The following is a 25,765-nucleotide window of genomic DNA, read 5'->3' as shown; positions in this document are numbered from 1 at the left end:
TACACAACAAGCGTGGAGGTATCTAGCATCAAATAACTTCTTCATAATCCTGAGTGTGTATCTGTTGTATCGATCGTTCTCACTTAATTGAAAATCACTTTCTTGGAAAATAATGAGATTACAATACAATGTTGTTTTTTCCAATCCCCATTATAGTAACTGTTTTAGGAGTTTTACAATATTTTAACCAGAAGACTGAATGTGCAATATTACTGCATAAAATACCAACAAGTACCAGAAAAAAAAAAAATCCAAATAAATTTTATTGAGGACAACTGTACACATCTGGGTTTTAATAATGGTCCTAAAAAAAAATAAGGGGTAGGGCAGGTAACAGTAATGATTTAATTATGATCCAAAACAAAACAAAAAAAAATATTTCCAATTTAAAACAGGCTTGTACAATTTTAATGTCACCTCAAACACATTTTCTTTAGACGTTCTTCACAAATGCTAAGGAAATTCTAATTTCCATTTCCAATAGCCCTGTTCAAAGCAGCCCCTGTCGTTTCAAGTCCTCGTATGTCTTTTTGTTGACTACATTTCCGCTGGAGTCCTCGTATTCCTCCTGTAAATAAAATGCACAGTTAGCTTCCTCTTGTGATCAGTGTTTACAGTGGTTCTCCAATACAACAGGAGGGCTTCCGTTACTTTTTATAGAAATATACTACAGGTTGTGGTATCTGATTCATAGGTTCTGAAAAGACCTTGTAAAACAGAAGAAAAAACTTCAGTAACAGTTACACACAATTTTGATAGTGGTTTTGGTGCTTTTTTGCTCACCTCTTGAGTATTTGCACATTTTAAGACGACTATTCTTTTCAATATTAATATTCTTGAACACAAACTCACCTCTGTGTCTGGCTGCCATCGTTCAGATGCTTTCTGCGACTTCAACTTTGCCCATACTATAAAAAACACAATCCAATAAAATGAAATAATGTTGTCTTATTTTTAAACAACCTTTATTTGCCATCCTTTTGCTATTTTCAATACATCTTTGTGCAGAAACTATGTAAAATTAGTTATTTTTTATTTAAGAGTATGATTTAAAAAATGGGGTAAAACTTTGAGTGTTTCCTGAATTGTCTTCAAGAAAAAATAAACCAAAACAAAGCAGCTATTTTAAAGGTATAAACGATGATAAGCATATGCAGTCATTCGGAAAAAAATATATTAAGTGAAAACTTAAAGCGATGCCAAACACAAATCAACATTGTACTTTAAGAATATTAACCGATTTAATATATCAACAAAACTTTAACCCTAGTTTCCAATTGCAGGACGTAGCCATTTGATATGTAGAAGCTTTTGTAGTTAACAAGTAATGAAGGCACGAGCCACGAGTGTTTGAAGTTCAGAAAATCTGCTTACATGAAACTGCATCCTCAATCTGAGTTACGTTGGCAAAGTGCGCAGTGTTGGGAATACCAAGACATCTCATGCCGTGAGCATGACGCCATTCCTAAAAACAAGAAGATCAATACAAATGATTACAGGTGCTGAGTAGAGGTGTAATGATACACTAATGTCACGATACTTCTCACAATATGCAGGACATGACATGCATCATGATACAGGTGATGGTCCTCTTGTGTGATACCTAATAAGATCAAATCATTTAATGATAGACTACAAGACAAAAATCAACTATAAAACACGCTTGGTGAACTACAATGATACACCCCTCTATTATGATACGACATGTAAAGAAAGCAGACAGATACACAATTCATTGTCACACTCCTATTGCCACTACCTTAATGCACATTAACCGACTAGTTTTTAAAAACTTGGTTTGTAAATTAAGTAATTAAAAAGAGGAATAAATAAAATATCAATGTCAGGACTTGGGTACACAGCACACCATCAGATAATTTGCAAACCTATCAATTAAAGCTTTACAGACAGTTTATTTGCATGTCTAAAGAACATAAGGAGAACTTCCTATTCCTAAATCGAACACCTGGAACATATTTTTATACCATGCTTTTTATACACAGACTTTGCATAAAAAAAATAAAAAAAATAAATGCTTTGGTTTGCTGCGAGCCTTATGCAGGATTAATCTTGATCATACATTTATATTGCTTGAGATTGATTAATGAGCAAAAAATACATAAATTTGAGCAATAGCATGCATCAACTGGGAAATACATAAGATTAGAGTTTAAAAACCCTTACCGCAAAATGACGCTGAAATGCTTTAGGTCCTCTGTAGGTGTAGTTACCACAGATCTCACAGTTGTAGTTGATATTCAAACCATGAAGCTTGTACAGCCAGTAAGGGATAGGCTAAAATAAGAAGGGGGAAGTGTGATTTCAAAGTATATAGTAAAAGGTATTGTCTTCATTACCAAATCTAATAATCATCACAGACACCTTGGTCAAAAAAGAACACAACTTTACCAACTATGCAAATATTGACTGGGGTTTAGCCTTGCAGTGGAAAACTGTTGCCCCAAAGGTTGAGATAGTGGGCTTTATTGAACACTGGAGGCTGCTTTTTCTACCCAAGCGGAATAGTTTTCCTCTACAAAAGGCAAAAAAACTACAGTCAATATCCGTTTTAAACCTGCAATGTCAGAAGATATTAGTGTTTTGACTATTGTCTGCTAAATGACAGAAGGCAATAGTTTTTTGACTATTGAGAACTAAAGCGACAGCTGTTTTTTATATTTTTGATAATTGTATTAGCAAATAGGGTTCCAAGTTTCAACCTAAGGGTTTACTATATATATTTAATGCCCAAATTTCTTTCACCTCCTGGTATAACATATATATACTGTTCTGCGTTTCTGGTTTATTCCGAATTCTACTGAAAAATTACAAGATTTGTTTAACTGGACGTCGGTTTTTACTGATTTATACCCAATTTTTGTCTATTATTCAATAATCTCCCGGTACTATTTACTAGGAAATACACAATATTTTGAAATAAAATGCTGTTTTATTTTGACTCTGACATTGTAATAAGCAGCTCTACACTGTATTTCCTAGGATACAGCAGACGTTTAGACATATAATCAAATAATATTCAAAACTTAGTTCTCAGTCACTTCACAAACACACTATCACCTGATTATGTTGGCCAATCAAAGTCTGATTATTGTGGCAATTGCTGGGCGTAGTAACTAGCTTGATAAACTAAATTGAAATACTTAGACAAATATAATATTTTTAGTGGATGAGGAATGGAGAGAAAATGTAAATTAGTTTATGAATATTCAAAAGAAAACAAATGTTTCAAAGTATGCAAAAAGCAAAAATAGCAGAAGTGGATCAGATGAGGCAGAGGATGCATAGCGCTGACAACAAAAGAACATACTGAAATAAGCGACACATTAAAACAAGAAAGTGAACTGAGAGACAAGCAATCCATTTATCCTGCTTTTACATGTGCTTTAATAAAAAGAAAGTGCAGAATGACTGTGTTAATGAGTTTGTCAAAGCGCTGTGCTTTGCTGGACAGCCACTGTTTATTGCAGAGAGGTATGTATTGGTGACTACGTGCAACAGTACTGTCTGTAGTAAAACACTGCCTAACGGAGACAATCTTAAATCGTAAATATTTGGTGATGCTTTAGTTGTCAATTTTCTTTTTTTTATGATTTCGGCAGAACACCATTTTGGCAGAACACTGTAAACGTTTGGTACTACAGAGCTCATACATGCTGACCTGTTGCATGTGTTGTTATTATGTTTTATGCTACATGCAATGATGGCATGGTAAATGGCTTCACATGTTCTTTGTACCTTGCCGTCCCAGCCCAACGGCAGGTTCTTGGGGTTGTAAATGATCTCGTTGTCCTCGTCCTCGCTCTCACTCTCGCTCAGCTGCTCTTCATCCTCTTCCTCTCGCTCCTCACCAGTACGAGCCTGCTTCCGCTGCACATTCTCATGGGTCAGCTGTCTTTGTTCCTTTAGAGGAAGGAGACCAAATCATTACTCATAGAAAGTGAATTGGATACCCCCCTGTAAACTTGAAATAATATAGTAATGGAAGGACACGCGCAACTTACCCCAAGAATTTCCACATATTCATAGATCTGAGCTTCTAGGAAAGCCATTTCTTTGTTACGCTCGGTGTCCCTGCAAGTAAATTAACAGAAGCAAAAACAGCATTTTAGTCGCACACAACTACTGCTGCAACAGTGTTGATTCCCATTTTCTGTTTTTACCTTAAAGTTTATTATTTTTAGATGCGTGTACAGCCATGAAACCGATAAGGCATGCTACAATACATTTGAACAGCATGTGCTTTGCACTGGGGATGATATGGATTGCTTACTTTTTGGGTCCTTTGGATTTGGGATTCTTTGCAAAGAGTGACGGATCTAGCGACTCCAAGGACTGCCCTTTGGTGCTGAAGAGTCTCTGTGCCCGCTCTTCTAGCGTCCTTTAAGAGAAGATACATTTAATTAGGAGATGATTAAGGGAAGCAATTGCCCAGAGAAGAATCACCTCTCTTGCATATTTGGCACATATTAATGCAACTGATGTCATTATGCCAAAAATAAACTTATTTTCAAACGTTCAAAACATACCTTGGAGAAACCTGAGAAATAATCAGATCTACCGATATAATAAAGTTAATGGTTACATAGTTATGGGCCATCCTTTATATTGGAAAATCTGTACTTACCCTCCACATTTCAGACCCAAAGCCATCAGAGCAGATTTCAATCTGTCCAACCCCAAGGAAGCCAGTTCCTATTGGAGAGATCATGACATTTTTAGAGTAAACAGAAAGAGAAATGAATTAAGGATTTGGGATTCAAAGGGTCCCCACTTATCAGTGGACATATCTGAATGCACAATCCCTGCAATATACATTCCTAAATTGCAAGTACAGTACAATTAGGTGATTCTTACCTCCCAAGATGAAAATGCAGAGAGATCCAAATGTGCTCCAGCATGTGTCAATGCACTGCTGGTCTCTTTCTGTTAGGAAAGAAAGTTAAGCATTACAAGCACTTCACATGAAGATAAACACACTATAAAATGTTAATATAAATTTGTTTCCAAAAGATTTGATGAAAAAAAACCAAAAAGAAAACAATTATGCATTTTAAATTTTGCAAACATACCGGCCAGCCAGGAAAGGTGCCATTTTCCCACTTCTTTTCAAACTCAATGAGAATTTTTCCATAGAGTTCATTTTGGTCTTGTAAAGGTTTTACTCTGTCTGTGTAGTCCATGAGGTATTCCAAAAGCATTTCAAGATACCTAAAGGGAGAAGTACAAATAAATACAGTTTACTCCAAATCACACTCATTAACAAATGTAGTTTATTACTGGAGTCCATTACCACTGCCCTACATTTTTATTAAATAAATACATTAATAACACCTTCATGTTGTATATTTGGTCTTGAACAGTATTTAAAACACTCAAATTAAGTTAAGAAACAGGCCTTTTCATTTCAGTTTGCACTGGTAGTGTTGCAATCGTGGTTATAAAGGTCTATAAGAAATTTAATTATTCCTGCGCAACAATGGAGTCACCCTCTGGCCACAAGAATAAACAGAAAACAGGTGTGCCAGTTAAATTTATAGGACATACTAAGATTTGTGCTGAAAAAGTCTTACTGCTTCAAAAACAATCTTGCAACATTTCTTACATTTGACTTACTTTTTGTATTCAGCATTCTTCCTCTCTTTAGAAATATCGAACAGCTGATCAAACGTAGATAAATAGGTAATGTATTCAAGTTTCTGAAACAAAAATGAAAACCTTTTTAGATTATATTCAGGATAAGATCAAATCTAAATTGTTTCCATAAACCAATTTCAACAAAAAAAAATTGTATAGTTACAACTGAATTCCAAAAGATGTTATCAATAAACAGCCTTATTTGGATAAACTCAATACATTTTCATAGCAAAATGTATTTGTCAAAAATATCAATGAACTTGAAATAAGTTGTGTATGGTAGAGTAATAAAGTTGTCATGTGCCATGTGAAGGCAAAGCATGAAAACACAAACTAAAAACATTTCCTGGTAGGTTTTCCAATGAAGTATCTTAACAACCAGTCAAAGATTAAATGCTCCAGTTTCTTACCTCCGACCCCTTTAGATTGGTGAACTTCAGGTAACAATCATGCAGATCCAAGTATCGGCCATATCCTTCCTCATCCGTGAACTCAACCAAGTCTAGAAACAATTAAAATAACTTACACAACACTGACTGCTATGTGTGCATTGTCAACACAAACACAAATAAATGAATGCAGCGACATACTAAATAATCACACTTACTTTGTGCTTCCTCACTGGGGTTGTCTCTAGCTTTAATTAACTCCTCAAACTCAACAGACATTGGCACACAGATCTGCAAACCAAAAAAATAATGTTGCAATGTACTTGTATCCAGTAGGTTAAATATCACTGCTTTAATGGCATTAAGACATGGCTTAACAGAACACAACTAACCTGTCTGGCATACAAATTTACTCACCTCATTAGGGTGTTTCCTATGAAACTCTTTGATCTGTTTCAATCTGTTATAGAACTCTGCAAACTCATTTGGTCCTGAAATGGCATTCAGCTCTTCCTTTCTCATTCTGGAACATTGAAATATACACAACTTTGTTTACAGTCAAAACACAGAAATTTATAATTTTGTATAAAGTAAATAAAGCATTTTTCTTACGTAAAACAAGAAAAATAATTTAAGAAATTCCTCAATTGCAAAATAAACAGCCATAGATATAAAACAATTTATGAAACATATTTCATGCTCCTGGATTTGCCCAAAGAACTTAAGATTTTTGCACAAATAGCATAAATTACCAGGTTACTAATTGGTCTTACCGATGATGTTTAATGCTTTTTTTTCTTCATTGGAAATATGCTGGACTGCAAAACGAGCAGTTATACTAAAATGTATTTACTGTGAACAATGAAATATGAGCCACTTACCCATCTTTATCTTCATAAGAATCCCGTAAATTTGCACTCACTTCCATGTACCTCTGAATAACAATGCAATCTTTTAGAATCATGTTTAAATGGTAGTATGCACTACATGATATTGAATGGATTTATAAAACAAACAAAACCACATACATCTGACTTTTTTTCCTTCTTTAAAAAGGTAATTATAAATAGACAGTTATCTATACGGTTAACACACACATATATATATATATATATATATATATATATATATATATATATATATATATATATATATAACAAACAATAAAAGTTAGATAATACTTACATCCAGCATTGCTCTTGTGCGATGATCGGAATTGATCTGGTCTCGTAGCTTAAAAAAAAACAAAAACATAAAACGTAACAAGTGCGATGCTCTGCATAATTAATACAGTACAAGGTACCATATTCTTCAGAATAAAGTCTTACCTAACTCAAAATATACTGTTGAAACTACTGGCAGCGGCTCTAGAGCCTGAAGTTGCTTTAGTTTTAATCTAATTAACTGTGAACTTGACAGACATCTAACGCAGTTGCAATGTTAAGGAGGAAAATGGCATAATGCCACCAACCAAACACAACAGAGGCAACGTCATTAACTAACCGAATACATCAACCGACTCCCTAAATAAAAGTATACGCACGATAGTCGAACTCGAGCAGTAGGATGTATTATCTAGGTCCCCGAACCAAATATACTGGTGTGCGCGATTTAGAAAGTAATGGTGAATATTTCAGTAAACAGTAAAACAGCTCTAGTCGTATTTGGCAGAAAGTAAACTTTACAGATGACAAACAGACATTTCCGATGCTATTAAATCAATCTCGAGTCCTGATGCAGCAGGGGCCTAATGTAGTGCACAGACAGAGATGTGCGGATAAAACTTACCGTCGTTTTCTTGAGCAGCATTTCTTTTGTTTTGGAATCCATAAGCCTTTCCTTCTCCTCATGATAGCGCCTCTGCTGCTCCAAAATCGTCTCCATAGCTCAAAATGTAGGAGCTACTTGTATCTAAAGATTCAAAATAATGAATAAAACAAACAACAACAAAACTACAGCGCTGTGAACGAAACAAACACGCCACAGTGCTACAGGAAGTATTATCCCGGCAATGTCACGAAGCGCCAACCGGTCCGAGAAACAAAACCCTTAGATAAAAGGTTCCGGCCATGTGGGGAGTCCAAAGCTTTCGGAAGTAAATATATTTTGAGAATAAACACGTAGTGCATTGTGTAAGTTCATTCAAAAGTTGCAGACAGTGTTTTCCCCTTATTTTCAAATAACCAGAGCTAAGTGCGTCGTGTGACACAAATTACTATTATTTTTTGCTCTTATGTATGCCACAACAGCAAAATAAAAATAAAAATAAAATAAATAGCACTTTGAAAGCAAATCCTCATAAATTACGTGCTGAGTTGTGGGGCACATGTTGTTTGTTCTATTTAGCATTTATTGCATAAACAGGTTATCGTTAACTCTTTAAAATATGTATGTATTTATTTATTTTTGCAATCACTTTTGCAATATTACATCCAGTTATTCTACATATAAATAGTGAACGTCTTGGTGAACTACATTTAGGGGCATCTCGATTTAAACATTTTGCCTACTTTTGGCCAACTATCTACTGAGGGATAATAAAAAATAAAAGTTCCCGAGGTTAATTAAAAAAAAAAAAAAAGTCTCCCCTCCACCTTTATTTTGGGTAACCACTGCACTTGGTTATTTAAAACGCTTGCTTAAGAATACATTTGAAGAGCTGATGATGATCTGAGTGGAGTAAAACAGGCCAATACTGTTGCACCCCCTGCACCACAAACCAGCATAGACTTTTATTTTTTGGGGGGGCGGGGGTCCTATATAAGGAGGGAAAAGTGAGAGATAAAATCAAGACATTTCCTTATCTTAGGATGTGTTCCATTGGATCATGAGTTAGCACTAGACCAGAGGATTAGCAGGATTTATTTATTGCCAGAGCCAAGCACACACTGCTTAACAGTGTGACATAGCAACTGCTGCTAGTTTGTACACACAGTGTCACCCTTCAGCAGGAAGCCTGGGTCTCTCTGACTCAATACATTTATTTTCTTATTCATAAAATCTTTGTACTTATTTTACATTATGTTCAAGTGCTGGAGCGTAAGGATTTAGGATTATCTTCAAAGCAAACTGTTACATAAGGTATAGTAATGGTGTATATTGTTATTATATACTTGTGTGATTCTGTGCATATATTATACTGTATTATATCATTATACATTTTCTGATACTGTGTAAGTTGTAAAACAAAATTTAAATATGCTTTAATAAGGTAGGATTACAGATAATAAACAGTAACAAATGATTGATTGAAATAAAATTAATTTGAGCTCATAAGAAACATTTTAAAAATATATTTACATTGTGTGTGTTGTTTGTTTATTTAGCAGACGCCTTTATCCAAAGCGACTTACAGACATGTGCGTGGCAGGATTTTTGAAATGGAACAGATGGCTAGTCTGTTTCTGACACCTATCCTGAAAAGGATAGGTGTGTTATGTATTTTTGTTGATGGATGTGTTTGGATTGTTTTTTTATAATTTTTTTTTATTAAATAGTCTAGGATATTGTTCTTTTTTTGTTTTGTTTTCTTGAATATGGAATATAGTCAATGAAATGAACTGTAAACAGAAAAACGAGATAAATAATAATATCATCAGAACCTAATTTTAAATGCTGCAAAAGCTGTCTGTGCGTGGCAGGTGTTTTGAAATGGAACAGATGGCTAGTCTGTTTCTGACACCTATCCTGAAAAGGATTTCTTTTTTTTTTTCTTTTTGATATTTCTCTAGGAGCAGAAATGAACCACAGGTGTATTTGTTTTGTCTGACTCAATCGAACCCCTGCATAGGAAACATGGTCTTCTTTTTACTATTCTGGTCAATAATAGAAAGGACGTTCAGGGGGATAATCGGCCTCTGGAGATTTGTTTGGGTAGGTACAGTACTCTTAGACTCAAACTGAAAGAACCACAAAAATTAGCTATGTCTGTGATTCATCTATACAGACATTACAAAAAAGGTTAGTCTTGTATTATATAGTGTATGTATTATGTTGAACAAGAATCTGACAGCAACAAATCTTGAGCAAGTCCTGAATACAGTTTGCTGTACTAATTCACATTGACGTGTATAGAACAGTGGTAGTACAAGGGCAGTGCCAAGGTTCTGTACGAAAAAAAAAAAACAATAATGACAATGGAGCAAGTACACAAGGATACAGTTTATAAAATATCTACTGTGGAGTTGTGTTGGCCCGCCCTCTTGCAATGACGACCAATCTATTAGTTATGCAAGTGATCTGCCCTTAAATTGTGGCTCCCAAGAAATAAACAAACCAGTCTCCTGCCTTCGCATGGTATACTCCTGTTATTCCTGCAGCAAGAGGAGGTTATTCAGAATATATTAAAGGTAAAGCTAGTGAGAAATGAGAAGCTGGTTTAAAAGTTTAGTTTTTTTTAATTGCAGCCTGGTTTTGAAATGTGGGAAACATTTTTTTAAAAGCATAAAATAATATTGTAGGGTTTTTATTATATTAAATGATTTTTTTTTTCTGTTCAAGATTACCGACAGTCTTAATTGAAAATGTTTTAAGCAGGCCTTTTTGTTACCATCAGTTGCCTGCATTAAGAGGCATAGAAGAGCTTTGTTAAAATATTTTAAGCAGATTAGGTATCTAACGGCAGATGCTTCCTGAACCCAATTTTTGCAGTAATCTGTTTTGTAATCTCACCAACAAGTGTGTGTGTGTAGTAAACAGGTCCTATGTTGTAAAGAAGCACAGTGATTAGAATGATAGGTATAATTTTAATCACGCATGCATTGTGCTTTCGAAAATGAAAAGTGTCTTGGTTTGTATGTCTTATAGAAATGTGCATCTTGGTATATCAACACTGTGATGGACATTTTACAATACTTATATAAGGTAAAGAATAAAACTAGACTCTGTTGTGTATCGTTGTTTGTAGCTGAAACATGTATATAAAATGAAACCTGTGTTACACTGTTTTTGTTAAGTCTTCATCAATGCTGTGTTAGTGTATAGCTTGGCCCTGGGCAAATTTGCTGTTGTTGTGGTGATCGTCCTGGAAACCATAGACAAGAACTGCTATTGCTTAATCTTGAGCTAACACTGCTATCGTTCTGCCTTTTTTTCCAGCTGAACCCAGTACCTGCATTAACAGCTCTTGCTTTAAGTAAATCAGAAGACCAGAGCAGTGCAATAGAGACAGTTACTGATTCACAGCCTCTGCTTGGAAAGTCAGCTTTTAAAGGTATACTGTATAAAGTTGGCAGCTATACTGTCGTTATAAGTCACATTTACTTCATAATGTGGATAACCAATCTCTGTCAGGCATATGTAGCACACACTTTTGTGAAAATGCACCCCACCCCTGTCCACAATAATCACAATAACTGACCGATTATTTCTTTAGTAAAAGGTATCATAATCTTGTTTCCTGACTGGCGGCCCATGGTGGCCTGCCAAACCAAGAGTATATAGTTGCAGAACGAAGGCTCCCACAGCGTAGCTCTTGCAGGGTAGTGCTTCGTGCGCAACTCGTAATTTACATCGTGTTTCATTCACCCTCAACACCGCTCCCACGTGAAATAGGGTGTGGGAGGGGGAGAACATTGAACATAGCGATTACCCTTTGAGAATTAATTAGTAATCCACGGCCAATACCCCATGAACCTAAGGTTTAGGTTATTGTGTGTATTTAAAGTTATGAAATAAACTCAGTTTTAGTGCCTAAATTCATCACCCTTCTCATGTGGGCTGTAGCATATAATGATGACGTCTATAACGAGTTACGCACCCAGCACTACCCTGTGTGAGCTACCCTGGGAGCCTTTGTTCTGCAGCAATACCCCTCTCCTCCAAACCACTTGTTATGTAAGTGTTGAAAAAACTTTTGCTTTGTTCTACCCTTTTATGCCCAACAGGGGGAGCCAATAGCTCTTATATTATCAGTGATCATGTTCTATTTATTTTCAGAGCTCTCAAAAAAAGTTGACTAATTTTAAAGATTGTACATTCATTAATTAACAAATACATGCGCACACAAATGAAACAGCTTAATGAAAAATACAGCAAAAAAAAAGTAAAAGATCCTTTATTCAAAACTTTGACATGCTTTCAGGAAGATTGCCAAAATATGTTTTTATTATTTTCATGTTCCAAAATATTTACCAGCACACTATGTTTTTCACTGGACATTAGACCTACATTTAGAAAATATTGCAACTCAAGTAAACATGAAATATACAATCATGTGGAAGAAAAATTTTGATAATTTAACAGAAAACACAATACAGTTAATCCATGAGACTGGTATAGTAAACGCAGATAGGTTTGCATTAGCAGAAAACTGGATTTTATGGACAGTGTATTGCTCCACCTGTTGTTTGTTCTTTAATTAAAGCTGTGCATTTGCAGAGACAGAGAGTCTGAAGGAAGAGGAACCAAACTCGCACGACTGCGGTAATCTAGTCCGCAAGAGACTATTCAAAGCAGAGAGTGAAATTCAGCTTCTGAAATCTCAAATCACCAAAGAAAAGGTGTTATGGGAAGGCAGGTTTCAGGAGCTGCGGAGAAAACAGCGAGAGCTGAAAGAACAGGTATGACAGAGAATTTGTGAATCGCCCCCAGTTAAACTGTGGAAACACATCACATTGGTGAAGAACCAAAATAGCAATTGCTTCACATTGGCTCTTTTTAGTGTATGAATTTGTATATTCCAATAATGTTAAAATCATTGTGTATGTCTGTATCTCAGCATTTCATACAAAAAAAGAATGCATGAAGGGGTTAATTGTGGAACAATGTAGAACTATCGAAACTGCAGGTATGGTGGGCAGTGGATGGTTTGACTTCAAGGAGGGTGTAGCATTAAGCTTAAGATTATGGTTAAATATAGTGTACAGTATTATACTGGCTACTGTATATGTGCTGACATTACCTGTCTGACACACAGACTCTAGACGAACAGACACAGTCTCAAAATGTAAAAATTGTACTGGTAACAGCAATGTAAGGTTATCAAATCCAAACTAATGGTATGATTGAATATTAGTATAAGAATGACGTGCTATACCAGAGTACACAACACTGACATTCTGTCAGACATGCACTGCAGCGCATGAAACCCTTTCAAAACGCTTTGTAACACTTCATTCCAACTTAATAATTGATCATTTCGTTTTCCAGGTAAATAAGGAGGTGGGAGGATTGGGGGTTGGACTGAAAAGCAGCTAACCTGCCTCTATTCACTGAGAATGCTTATAGTCAAGTCTGAGTGACAGTGTAAAGCTAATGTTAGTACTGTATTAGTAGTACGGAAGTTACACAGAAATTTTCATGTTGCAATAACATTTACATCAAAGTATCTACCGACTCTAAAGCCATAGATTTTTTTGGTAAAATTCACATGCTTGTGTGGGATAAATTTTGAATTAAACTAACCGGGTGGTATTAAACAACCTAAATTAACTGTAAAACCTGGAAAATGGTGCTTAGGACTAAGAGATGTAAAATGTACACAAACTTTTTGTTTTGGATTGGTAACTATTTTAGACTTGTTAAAAACGGTTTGTCTTCGTGCAAAGAAAGAGCCAAGGTATGTTCCCTTGAATGTAACGCCTACTTAGACAATTGAGCATGTTATGCCTTGCAGCCTGCAACCAGCATCAACAGAGAGAGCCTTTATCTCATTAATCATTTGCGTAAATCGTCTGTTGTCGTTCTTTCAGCTCAGATCAGAAGTGCAGATGAGAACGGGCAATCTTTCTAAGGAGGAAATCAATGACATTGGCTTTGACAGGTTTGCTGTGAATACTGCAGATAAAGATGAAGTGGATATGGCAACAGACGAAGGTAGTTCTTCAAGTAAGCACAACACATTGCAAATACTGCTTCCCTTTAAAGCTGTATTAACCCTGCTGCAAAAAGACATTGGCAGGATTTAGAGCTACCCTGGTTAAAAAAAACCCCAAAAAAACCCCGCTTTGGTGCACCAAATGTGCTTTGAGATGTTAGACATGTTGTAGAGCTGTTTTGAGGTCGCAGGGTGCTTTAAAATGTTTAAAGTCACCAAAACGTGATGACTGAAACATACATGGATATACCAAGTAAATCCATACAAGAAGAATACATACGGTATTATAACTAACATTTCATACTTGTACCAAGTTGCTCTTTAAGTTAATGAAAGTAGACCTCTACATCTAATAATTCACAAATTCTTAGCAAAATAACCAGGTAGCAAAAGTAGGTAGGTTGGTTAGAAAAAAAGTTTTCAAACCATCTTAAAGGATAAATAAGCCCCTCTATATTTCTGACTCTTTTTAGATGGGATGACAGTTCCATGTAAAAATGTAGACCTGGAAGTGATGTCATTGAAAAGTAAGCTTTGCAGGAATCGGAACATTTCCATTGGCTCCCAGTCACAGAGAGACCTGCCTGAGAGCCAGCACTCGTTATCCCTGCCTCTGAAGAGTGCCAGCTCCAGACCCTCTTCCTCTATGTCAATGACATCCAGGTTCGTTTTCTACATTGTAAAATATACACTGCCCTCAAGCATTGGAGAGTATGGAGACATAAAGTACCCAATAACAAGTATTCAGTCACTCTTAAAGAAGTGCTAACCAAGGATTTAAAATCCCATCCTTACTGGCTTTTCTTCTGTTGAAACTCCTTTGTTTTTTTTTACTTGCATTTTATAATTTACAATTTAATTTTAAAGTGGCTTTGGTTTCCTGGTTTAAAATCTGAAGGTAATGGTTTACAATAACAATAAGGGCAGCAGTGTGGAGTAGTGGTTAGGGCTCTGGACTCTTGACCGGAGGGTTGTGGGTTCAATCCCCAGTGGGGGACACTGCTGTTGTACCCTTGAGCAAGGTACTTTACCTAGATTGCTCCAGTAAAAACCCAACTGTATAAATGGGTAATTGTATGTAAAAATAATGTGATATCTGTATAATGTGAAATAATGTATAATGTGATATCTTGTAACAATTGTAAGTCGCCCTGGATAAGGGCGTCTGCTAAGAAATAAATAATAATAATAATAATAATAATAAGGCCTGAATAAAATAAATTAAAAAAAGCATGAAAAGATCTTCAACAGAGTAAAAGTAGGAAAGAAAATAGTAGATCATTAAAACCTTGGGTAACAGCTCTTTAATTACTTGGAACCAGCTCAGCTAAAAACTACTCTCTGTCCATGGATATTCAGTTATAAAACCAGGAGGGGTCAAACAATGTAGGTGTATTGAAGAGAGCTGTCTAACTATTAATGTAAAATGTTATAAAGTTTACCATGGTATTTTTGTACAGTAATTTTGCAGCTTTCCCATGCTTTTCCCATGGTTATACTTTGCATTTACCATCATTTGCCATGGTTTACCATGCATCTCTGTGTACTTTACAGCGTTTGTGTATGAAACCCTTTGGCCTTAAAACATCAGTTAAAACACAGAAAACAAAACATTGACATTGAAATGCTTCAAATAAATCATCCAGCAGGTGTAACGTTAGCCGTTTGTATTTCCTGTTACGAAAAATTGTGTAAACTTAGCATAGGGGTAAATCGCTTGCAAACGAACTGGTCGGCTGTCTAAGCAATTACCTAAAAAGGTACCAATAACAATATATTAGGCTTTTAGAGGCTATTAGTACTGCAAAAATAGACCTACAGTAATTGCACTGAGACAGTATCCTATAATGTGTCTGAATCTAAACAGCATGCTCGGGAAAGCTCAGGGAAAATACCCTGCTGATTAAGTTCCTTATCATCCGGCCAAAACAAATACAGAGGGAGAGGCCAAGAGGAACAGGGAAGAGGATTTTTTTTTAATAATACATGTATTTACAAGTATTATTTAATTGCAAACTGATAGTTTGAAGCCCTGAGGATTCCTGCACTGTAAAAACATTTTGTTTTAGTTCACATGTAATGATGTTTGAAAATGTCTTTGCAATGTAAAAGTATTAATGCAATGGGCTGTAGAAACAAATAAGACAGCCAGGCTTTACATTACATTGATAATTTAAAAAAAAACTGCAACTGTTACATATTATTGTGAGCGCAGGGCAGTGGCAAATCTGTGCTGTGTGCAGCGCTAGTTACCCTGCTACCCTTAAGAAATCTGCACGGGCTGGGAGAAACCCTGTACCAAACAGCCCACTCCCCCAAGTGAAATAAAATGAACCCAGGTGATGAAATGCTTTACAGGCAGGTGAAAAACTACCCTGCTAATATCATAATGTGGAACTCTTGCCCTGATCCAAATCTATCACTGTATTTATCCTTTTCAATTTAGTTTATGACCATGACCTTTCTTTGCCATAAGAAGGCACTAGGAACCCACGGAATACTGTGTCCGCACTGTCCTGGTGTTCAAACGTATGCAGCAGTACGATTCAGTACTGCACCAGGTGTCGCAGGATAATCTGCAGTACTTTACCCATGCAGAAAAGGCATAAAAAGTGCTCATGATAATATCTGTTTGATTTCCTGCAACGGCATACAATTTGCATAGGATAGGCTTTCTGTTATGACAGGAAAGATGGAACATTAAGATAACAACATTGGTAACTGACACATAAAAAAGAGTGTGTTCCTTTCTTCCCATATGGTACTGTTTAAGTATTGAGCTCTGAGTTAAATACATGTATAAGTTATTTATTACAAGTGTGTGTTTTGAAACTGAGACAAATGCCGTTACCTAGTTCAGTCTTTTTGTTCTTTTTTTTATTCTTATTCAGGTCAGATATGTTTTTGTCAAACCTGCTTAATACCATCTGTATAATTAAAGGCACACTATCCAAGGCAACACTAGCTTTATTATCAATCCCCTTCAAAGACAATGCCATAGATGATTATAAAAACAAGTGCCTGAGCATCAGAAGAGGTACCAGTGTCGATTAGCACTCCGTTTAAAAATGTTTTCTCTCTTGCAGTTTAGGGTCGCCCAGAAGCAGCAGCAAACCTAACAGGGTGTTTGTTCCACACTCCCACTTGGACCTGCGGATCGGGCACAGAGTGAGGGTCCTGCTGCCTTCGGGCAGGATCAACACCGGGATAGTGCGCTTCCTGGGATACCTCAATGGCATGCAGGACTTCTGCCTGGGGGTAGAGCTGGAGACTCCAGAGTATGGACAACACGATGGTGTGTATGAGGGGCAATGCTACTTTCACTGGTGGGTACCTAAATAAAAAAAAAAGCATTATGTGTGGGTAGTGACTTAGTCCTCCACTCACGTATCAAAAATGACTTTATTGGTTAAAAAAACATTTAAGAAAAACTACGCCTTTCGGCTTAGCATTATCTCCAGGCAAGTATTTTTTGATATGTGAGTTGCAGGGTTTCCTTTACTTTATTTTGATATTGTTATTAAGCCTATGCAGCACAGTTGACTTTTGTGATGCAGCATCAGTTCTTATCTGTAGTGAAATAGTCTGACCAAAATATTATTATAAAATGTATAAGAATACATGTTCAACCAATTTTAGGCACCTCTTTTAAGCATTAGCACCATTATCACTGCATCCATTTTCTTGTGTTGAAAATCTTCCGACTCTTTGCTGTTTGCCTTTATCCAAGGCGACTTACAGAGACTAGGGTGTGTGATTATAAAGTGTCATTACTTGCTTTAAGAAGCTAAAAATAAGCATACAGGGTCACATACCATTATTAACTGCCAACATGTTGAAAGATGCAGTCCTTAAAGTGTGCTGATTCTGCCAAGAAATTTATGCAAATCTACTTTTATGAAGATTTATGGCCCCGCTATCCACACTAATTCCCATAATCAAAATATGTATTGACTTATTAGCTTAAGAAATAGACAGAATAGTAGTATACACTGTATGGACAATACCGTTCCTAAATTTCCAGTTCCAATTCTAAAGCGAGTCACTGTGTTTCAAAGCCATACCTGACAGTGAATGGCTAATGGATTAGTGTTGCAGTGCTTTACTAATGCCAAGTTTCAGGACCTGAGTGCTCTTAAGAGTGGCTGAGTGGATTGCCAAATTAGGTTGCTGTGTTAGTGCTGTTCCACATGGGCAGAATTTTGACATGAAAGGTTGCTTGTAAGCGGTTTCAGTGTGTTGTATTATATTGAGTTTACAGCGTATGCACGCTTACAGCCAACTTGCGGTCATTTTCAAACCTTCTTAGTATGATTAAGATGCATTTCAAAATGTTGGGGAAGCATATTAACGTTACACAGGCTTCAGTGCTCAAGCCTTCAGCTATGGGCTTTAGTGCATCATTCACAACACACATGATACGTTAGAAAGAAACAGGTTAGAAAAACCCTAAATATTAGGAACTGTGGCAGAGCAGGGCTCTGCCCTTAGAAATACTGGCAGGGAAGGAGTTAAATTCTCCTCCCTGCCCAGATTGATTGTGTCAGGTGGGAGCAATCAGTTAATTAATCATCCAATTAAGGACCCAGCCACCTGGCATAAAAGGAGGCCTCAGCCTCTCATTTGGGAGGGAGAGTTCTGGAAGGAGAAGAAGCGGTTTTCTGTGTGTGCTGTTTTGTTAAGTTTTGAATCCGGTGAAGGCAACGCCCAGCCTGGAAACCTTTATTTTTGTAAGTTTTGTTTTGTGTTTATTTTATGTTTGAAACCTTTTTGTTTGGCCCTTGTGCCTGTTTATTTTGTATTTTTGTTTCTTAAAAACTTTATTTTGAACTTTCAAACTGTCTCTGAGTCTCAACCTCTGTCATCCTGTCACATTTGGTGCTCAGAAGTTGGACAACGCTACCTGGAGGCTCAGGGCAGTATATATATTTTTTGTTTTTTTGTTTTTTTGAATTGTATGGTGTGTGTGGTGGTTTTTTTTTTTTTTTTTTGGGGGGGAAAAAAAAGAAAATGGGCAGAAGAAGCAGGCAGCGGCAGCAGCGACAGCAAGCTGCTGCCACCCCAGCTGGAGGACCCAGCCAGCCTTTTTCCCTGGTGCTCTTGGTGCGGGAAGGTGGATCATCGGTGGAGGTCCTGTCCAGATGGGCCACCAGCTGACTGGTGTGAGGCAGATGGCCACAGCTGGGCAGGATGCCCCCACAATCTGGTTAATTTACTGTGATTCACTGTGTAATACAATGAGGGTGTTTATTGACTCTGGTAATAAAACATACAATTTAGAACCTTTTTATTAATGCCTTCTTGTTTTATTTCTTAACAGCAAGCCTGGCCATGGAGTCTTTGTCAGCTTCAACAAACTTTTAATGGCTTGGGAGTAAAGCTATGTAAGCCTATCCAATATACTGTCAGACTGGATGCCTTAAGTGAAAATCAGAAATGATTTAGAAGTACAGACTGAAGTACGATGCTTCATTACGATCAGATTACTACCCGGATCATACTGTTTTGTTGGAATTATGACAGGAGATGCATTCATCCTATTGGGGTTCGTAGAATGAAAACAAGACAAACACACTTCAAGCAGGATTTCTTCAGATACAAAGTACATTGGTAAACAATTAATCTGAAATGAAAATGGAAGCGTTGGAAGAACATTTAGACATGCACTAATATGGGACAACTACAGTGTCCCCACATGAAACTCAGATCACTGGTTATGGAGGTCAGCTTCAAAGACATGGACAGCCCAAGACTGGCCCAGACAGAAGACGTCACCTAACGGAATGTAATTAGGGGCGGTACTTCCTGTATCCAAGACTGTACAATGACTGGCATTTACGAGGACCAGTGTAAAAAATGATGACACTTCATGGGCCATCCTGGAGAACACCGTTCTCTGCAGAATTCTGCTCTGAACTTCTCTGGTTTTTTGAAGTGATACTGAAGGAATGGTCATGTATCCCTTCAGTACAATGTACACCTTGCACGCCTGCAGACACACTGTCTTTCTCTCTCCGTAGCTGCCCTTTGGCAGGGTTAGGGTGTTTTTTAATTTCTAACAGGGGAACTGCATCAGAAACAAACTTGCAAAAAAACGCAGACGAGGAATGTCAATGAAAACAATATCTAAAATAAATAAATAAAAATAAAACAAATACTAAAATACAGCAATGGACACAAGTTACTGTCAGGTGTTTGGCTAGCAGATACTTCCGTATACAAGAAAATAAAAATGAAAGAAGTCCTTCATAAAGACAGAACTCCACTCACAAAAGGAGACAGCTTTGGCATTGTTAAGTGGTGAGTTTCTGGAATGGGTTAACGCAGAATGATTCGCTCAATACAACATTGAGTCAGTTTAATACTAATGCTTTATTAAAGTTATAGAGAACAGCCAGCAATGCAAGGAATAGAATACAATTCTTATTGTATTCTATTCAGGGAGCAGTCTTTCTTCAACAGTCCCTCTGAATCTAACAAGAGGTCTAACACTACTCTTATTTAGAGCATTTGTTTTTCAAACTCAATTCCAGCTGCTACTTCCTTTCCATAACTTTCCTTTTGACCGCCTAAACCAGTTCTGCTGACTTACATGTACTAAGGACATATATTTACACTAGTACAATAGACTATACAAATACATATACCAATACAGCAACAGCAAGGTCTATAAGGTATTTCTTTACACAGTACATTTTCACTCTTGCTTACACAGCGTTAGAACAACATAGATTTTGTCTCTCAACAGCATAATCAGTCTGAGGCATCTGGCACTAGTCTATGGATAGGTAACCATACTTGCCAACATTTGAATAGCTAACTAAATGTTCACACGTTCCATTGGCTCCCACATTATACTCTGAATCATACAATCAAATTGCAGCACCAGGGAGGAAACAATATGCTTTTCCAATATGACTGGATATGAAATGTGTCAATAAACTGAGATCGGGTCATGTTATTATTATTATTTGTTTATTTGGCAGACGCCTTTATCCAAGGCAACTTACAGAGACTAGGGTGTGTGAACTATGCATCAGCTGAAGAGTCACTTACAATTACATCTCACCCGAAAGACGGAGCACAAGGAGGTTAAGTGACTTGCTCAGGGTCACACAGTGAGTCAGTGGCTGAGGTGGGATTTGAACCGGGGACCTCCTGGTTACAAGCCCTTTTCTTTAACCACTGGACCACACAGCCTCCACATGTGCACACAATCTCACACACAATCCCTGCAAGGAAGTGCATTGACAAGGGTCAGCAGCCACTAAAGAAAGAGAAAGAAGAAACACTACGGGCACGAGAGCGAACACCCTAGAGCTGTGAAGAATTTCCAAAGGACTAAATATCGGGATTTTCTTCCTAAGCATCGGGACGCGGGACATTTTGCTTGAAAATCGGGACTGCCCTGACCATATAGGGACTATTGGCATGTATGTAAACCTATTACAGAAACTACTACAGCCCAGCTGGGATTAGATGACAAGGCTTTTCTGATTGCATGAAGATCCTAAATCCACGATGCGTGTGTCAGAGTCTTGGTTATGAAACAGGTACACAAAATAGGCTTTAACAAAACTATCCTTAAAATAGTCCTTAAAGTGTTACAGAGCCCCCCACATGGCACACATTTTTTTCAATTGTTTTGATATTTTTATTCATACATCAAAGGTAAATCATCTAGGGAATTCCTTTTGTTTGTTTGTTTTTGTTTTACTTTATTCTAAACTGGCGAGTTCTCTCGAGTAAATGTTGAAAAATATATTGCTCAGGTGATTTATGACCCCATGATGTGTGAGTAAAAATGTCAACAGGGTTGACAATAGGGTTAAAAATATAATGCTGTGATATGGACCATGTGAAACAGCAAAGGTAACGTAATGCGTATCTTGTAAACTTGCTTTTCTGTAACACTTTCAAGTTGGGTTATAATTCACATGGATAGGATGATCATTCACAAGGTATCTTTTGATTCCCTACTTCCAAGGAATCTTTGAAACTCGCCACCTACAACAGGGATCGATTCCTGAGCAAGCATAGAGACAATCCTTTTAATAAGTGTTTTCCAACATTACCTCATCCTAACCCCAGACCTAAGGCATTTCAAGGAGAAGTGTTAAAGAGCAGCAGAACGGTGTACTTTTTTATTGCACAAAATCACTGCACACAGACATGAACAAGTCCAAACATAAAATCCTCTTTTCATCCTGAGCCTCATTTGAATATACACAGGTGTCGAGAACGTGCTCAGACAAGACCAGGGCTCCCAGACAAACATAGAAAGGTAGTGTTGTTGTAAATGGCAGTTTTTGTAAGCTCTTGAGTTAACATATAGAAGACTATCTTTCATGCTGAAACGTGTGTTGGTTGTGTTCAAGTTGAAGTATCACGTGGGGATAATATTGAAAGCAGTAGTCTGCATTGTATTATTATTATTTTTCATAAATTTTTTTTTTAGAAAATGTACATAGGCAGCAACTACTCATTCAAAGAAGATGTCTGTTTAAGTGTTGAGAGATCAAGCATATTACTCAAATCTACTGAGAGAATCTCATTGTGGCATCTCCCTTGCATTTATTCAAATCCAGTGATAGAATTGATATAATTTAAGTCCACAGATTTTTTAACCTTGAGGCATCCTCATTTGACCTAAAAACACACAATCAGATGTTTAATTATGTTATCAATTTTACCCCGTTTTTTTTCTGCCCAATTTGCAATACCCAATTCGTATGTCACCTCAACGCTGCTACCAATTACCAATCACCAATCAGGAGAGACCTTCATTCACGTGTTCCAGCCAATCAGCTCTTTTTACGTGCCAGGCCTAATCAAAGCAACTGAACCCAGGCGACCCAGCCCTGAACTTGTTGTGCATCTGACCAGTAGGGGTCACAGCAGAGCATTGAGGTGAAGCACAAAGGCCAGTACAAGATTAGGAACTCTGCACGACTAGGATTCAAATCAGCAAGATCTAATCGTATGACCCACCCTGCCCTCCAGGGCAATAGTGCCTTTACTGGATGAGTAACAATCGAATTGTGCTCTTATGATTAAAATGTAAGTAGAGTAATGTAAACAGGCAAATTGAAGAATGAACTATAGAAGGCTGTATAAACACCAAGGAATTATATGTTAGTGTACAACTGACCGTGTTTATGGGCTTTTCACAACCAGAGGGCTTTCATAAAGAAACATTTGAAAAGCCATTCGAAAATAAAACACCCCCTGAACCAGAGCCTATGATGGGAAGAGAGTTCCAGAGTCAAGGATTGTAATGAACTTGCATCGTAATATTGTCACCCTTTAATTTATAAACCACACGTTTCACTGTTTAGATCATTGAGTGCAATGCTTACATCTTTGTCTTTGATGTTACTAAAAAAAAAAATCCTGAAAAATGATTAGGAACAACTTTCTATGCAAATCAAAAACTGCATCTAAAGTATTAAACTGCTGAACTGTATATCGGTGTAGGAATTGTTTCCCTTATTTGCATATGACTACATTACAGAAACAAGGAAGTGATCAGAATAAAAACATACATCCTTCAAGATAGAGGGTAGCTGACTGTAATTATCAATGCCGGCTTTTTGCCAGCACTGCATAGTGTTTCATTCACCAGTATCTTTCTTCCTGGTACTAGTCCCTTGTATTCAAATTAGTGTGCCTATCTCTCATATTGCAACCAGCTTACCAGTATTAAATGCAACAATTTTGAATATTTTGTACTTTTCCGCAGGTTCTGTAACAATGTATGAGAAAGATTTGTATAGCCAACTAGTCCTCAAGTCTTCAAACAAGAATACAAAAAAAACATATTCAGTATTTTATATTGTGTACTAAATATATATGTATATTGTTTAATATTGCAACTTTCGAAAATAACTAATAAATAATTTGTTTTATATTTTCTAAGACTTGAAACCAGCTGAGTACAGTTTATTCTGTAGGTTTCACAGGTATAATTTCCTTGTCAGGTGCCACTTGTTTTTAATATGATGAATACACTTTTCTATTAGGCACTGCTTATTAAGAGAGAAATAGGGATGCAAACTCACTTTGTATGACTACTTAACTTAATATTTTCCTTAATATAGAAAAAATAAAATAAATGCATTTTTTTTTCTGTTATGTCACCAACCCCTTTAAAGACTGGAAAGTGAATATTTCTATAAGAAAACTATATTTAAAAAAATAGTATTCCAGATCTATTACCTCTTGTTAGGTTTGGTTATGTTTATATAACCATAATGTTTGGAATATAATTAACGCTCTGTATATCACATGCACCCCTTAATTCTGGGAGCTATATTGAGCTATGTCCTGGTTGTATTTTCAATGATTTTGACAGGAAATATTTACAATTTTTTAAACTTTCATCTAAGTGATGGATCAATGAAGTAATTTATTTCACAATATACATGAGCGCCTACTAGCATTGTAACGGTGTGTGTTATAAAAGGGTCCCCTTCTTTAATAGTTAACCTATTCAGGAAGTTGCCCAGGGGACAACACGTTAAAATGAAGGGGGCCTTTTTAACTACTGCACCCCAACAAAACCGTGAAACTTCATTGATCAGTCACCAATCCGATGAAAATGAACGTTTAAAACTACTGTTGCATGAAACAACATTAATATATAGTACCACATGCAGGGTGTGCGTGCATGGAGTATTCTGTTTATATAACATGTACAATCTATCAATCCATTTTAGGTAATTATTTTCTTATTACTTTTATGTACTAGGATTACATGCTTTAAATGTGCCCATTTTGAGACTGCATATTCCTAATAAAATACAAGGCTGTCAAGGGGCTTGCAACCATAGTACAGTAATTGTGCTCCAAGAAAAAAAAAAAAAAAAAATTCCAGTAATCAAATATTTGAAAGTCATTTATGACAGCTCATGGACCATATTTTAAATAACCAAACAGAAAATAAGATTTGTACATGATACACTGAGTGCACACCGATCTCGTTAAGTACATAGGTTAGTTGCCTTACAATGGAAACAAAATAATTTTCTTTGGTTTAATGACTTTATTGCTGCAATTATATTATTATTAAGGTCTTAGCAAAATGTGTCATTTGGATATTGACCATGCACGTTTTACCTTATTCTAATACACACGCTCCACACACACACACACAGGTAGAGGAGTGACCTTGACTTGTCTTATCAGTGCGTTTTGGATCTATGAAAAAGCTTTTCCAACACTAAAAATTAATACATATGCAATATTATAATTATTATGAAAAATTATTATGAATGTTATTTTATTTGATCCACAGTGGAGCATGGTACATTACTCCTGTCTTATTTTTAGTAGTATAATAGTTAAAAAAAAAAAGCATGTTTATATTGTGTAATAGCCACTTGTAAAAACCACTCCACCTATATTCGATATACATAAGTACAGTGTATGAAAAAGAACATATCTGTCAACCTAAAGAAGCTGAATTCGGGCAGTTGTTTTCCTTATATTAGGCTTAGCATCTGCTTAGCAACATGATACAATTAGGAAAAGTGCAGTTCACCCAGTCTGTGGGTTGAATGAATTTAAAGATTCCAAAATTAGATCCGGTAAGAAAAATGTTTGGAAAGTTTGTTTGAAATGCAAACAAGGCACTGTTTCCAGTATCCAGTATATAGAATCCCAACGTCAGATTATTAAAAACATGCTGCTGCATCACTGGGTGGAGTTGTGGAGTTGGTAGTTTAATAAAGGGTGCAGTGTTCACACAGAACAAAGGCAAGATAAAGATCATTATACTACATAGACTGTGTTGTTAAGAATCACTGCCTAGATAATTAAAATAAGGTCCAATAATAGTCGCTTTGACAAGTGTGGGGTTTTCTAAATATAGGTCAAATAAATCGTGAAAAATTTGAGGGTGGTG

At 36.5% G+C, this 25,765-nt stretch overlaps 2 protein-coding genes across 6 annotated transcripts; one reads left to right on the top strand and one right to left on the bottom strand.

Moving 5' to 3' along the window:
* Positions 1 to 245: 245 nt before the first annotated feature.
* LOC117964023 (splicing factor 3A subunit 3) lies at positions 246 to 8,085 on the bottom strand. Its single transcript, XM_034906202.2, has 17 exons — positions 7,833 to 8,085; positions 7,230 to 7,277; positions 6,926 to 6,978; positions 6,462 to 6,567; positions 6,263 to 6,335; positions 6,066 to 6,157; positions 5,635 to 5,717; positions 5,091 to 5,229; positions 4,876 to 4,944; positions 4,646 to 4,713; positions 4,292 to 4,399; positions 4,023 to 4,092; positions 3,757 to 3,921; positions 2,185 to 2,295; positions 1,375 to 1,465; positions 853 to 908; positions 246 to 568 (listed from the first exon to the last, which is right to left on the bottom strand). The coding sequence occupies exons 1-17, from the start codon at positions 7,926 to 7,928 to the stop codon at positions 491 to 493; spliced, it is 1,506 nt and encodes a 501-aa protein (XP_034762093.1). The 5' UTR covers positions 7,929 to 8,085; the 3' UTR covers positions 246 to 490.
* Positions 8,086 to 8,865: 780 nt separating this feature from the next.
* On the top strand, positions 8,866 to 23,837 carry LOC131701481 (centrosome-associated protein 350-like). 5 transcript variants are annotated; one of them, XM_058999411.1, is made up of 9 exons: positions 8,866 to 9,125; positions 9,776 to 9,917; positions 10,851 to 10,907; positions 11,142 to 11,256; positions 12,423 to 12,604; positions 13,736 to 13,871; positions 14,334 to 14,523; positions 16,947 to 17,155; positions 19,181 to 23,837. In XM_058999411.1, exons 2-9 carry the CDS (start codon positions 9,840 to 9,842, stop codon positions 19,222 to 19,224), a joined length of 1,011 nt encoding a protein of 336 aa, XP_058855394.1. In that variant the 5' UTR covers positions 8,866 to 9,125; positions 9,776 to 9,839; the 3' UTR covers positions 19,225 to 23,837. The 5 variants fall into 5 exon arrangements, with proteins under 5 accessions (XP_058855394.1, XP_058855392.1, XP_058855393.1 ...); XM_058999409.1 differs by having other exon boundaries at positions 8,936 to 9,125; positions 9,782 to 9,917; positions 16,947 to 17,186; XM_058999410.1 differs by having other exon boundaries at positions 8,936 to 9,125; positions 13,736 to 13,859; positions 16,947 to 17,186.
* The last annotated feature ends 1,928 nt before the right edge of the window (positions 23,838 to 25,765 follow it).

Source organism: Acipenser ruthenus, chromosome 25 (assembly GCF_902713425.1).
Source record: "Acipenser ruthenus chromosome 25, fAciRut3.2 maternal haplotype, whole genome shotgun sequence".
Classification (NCBI taxonomy): Eukaryota; Metazoa; Chordata; class Actinopteri; order Acipenseriformes; family Acipenseridae; genus Acipenser; species Acipenser ruthenus.
Note: the sequence above shows the minus strand (reverse complement) of the source record. Positions and strands in the feature narration are given on the sequence as shown.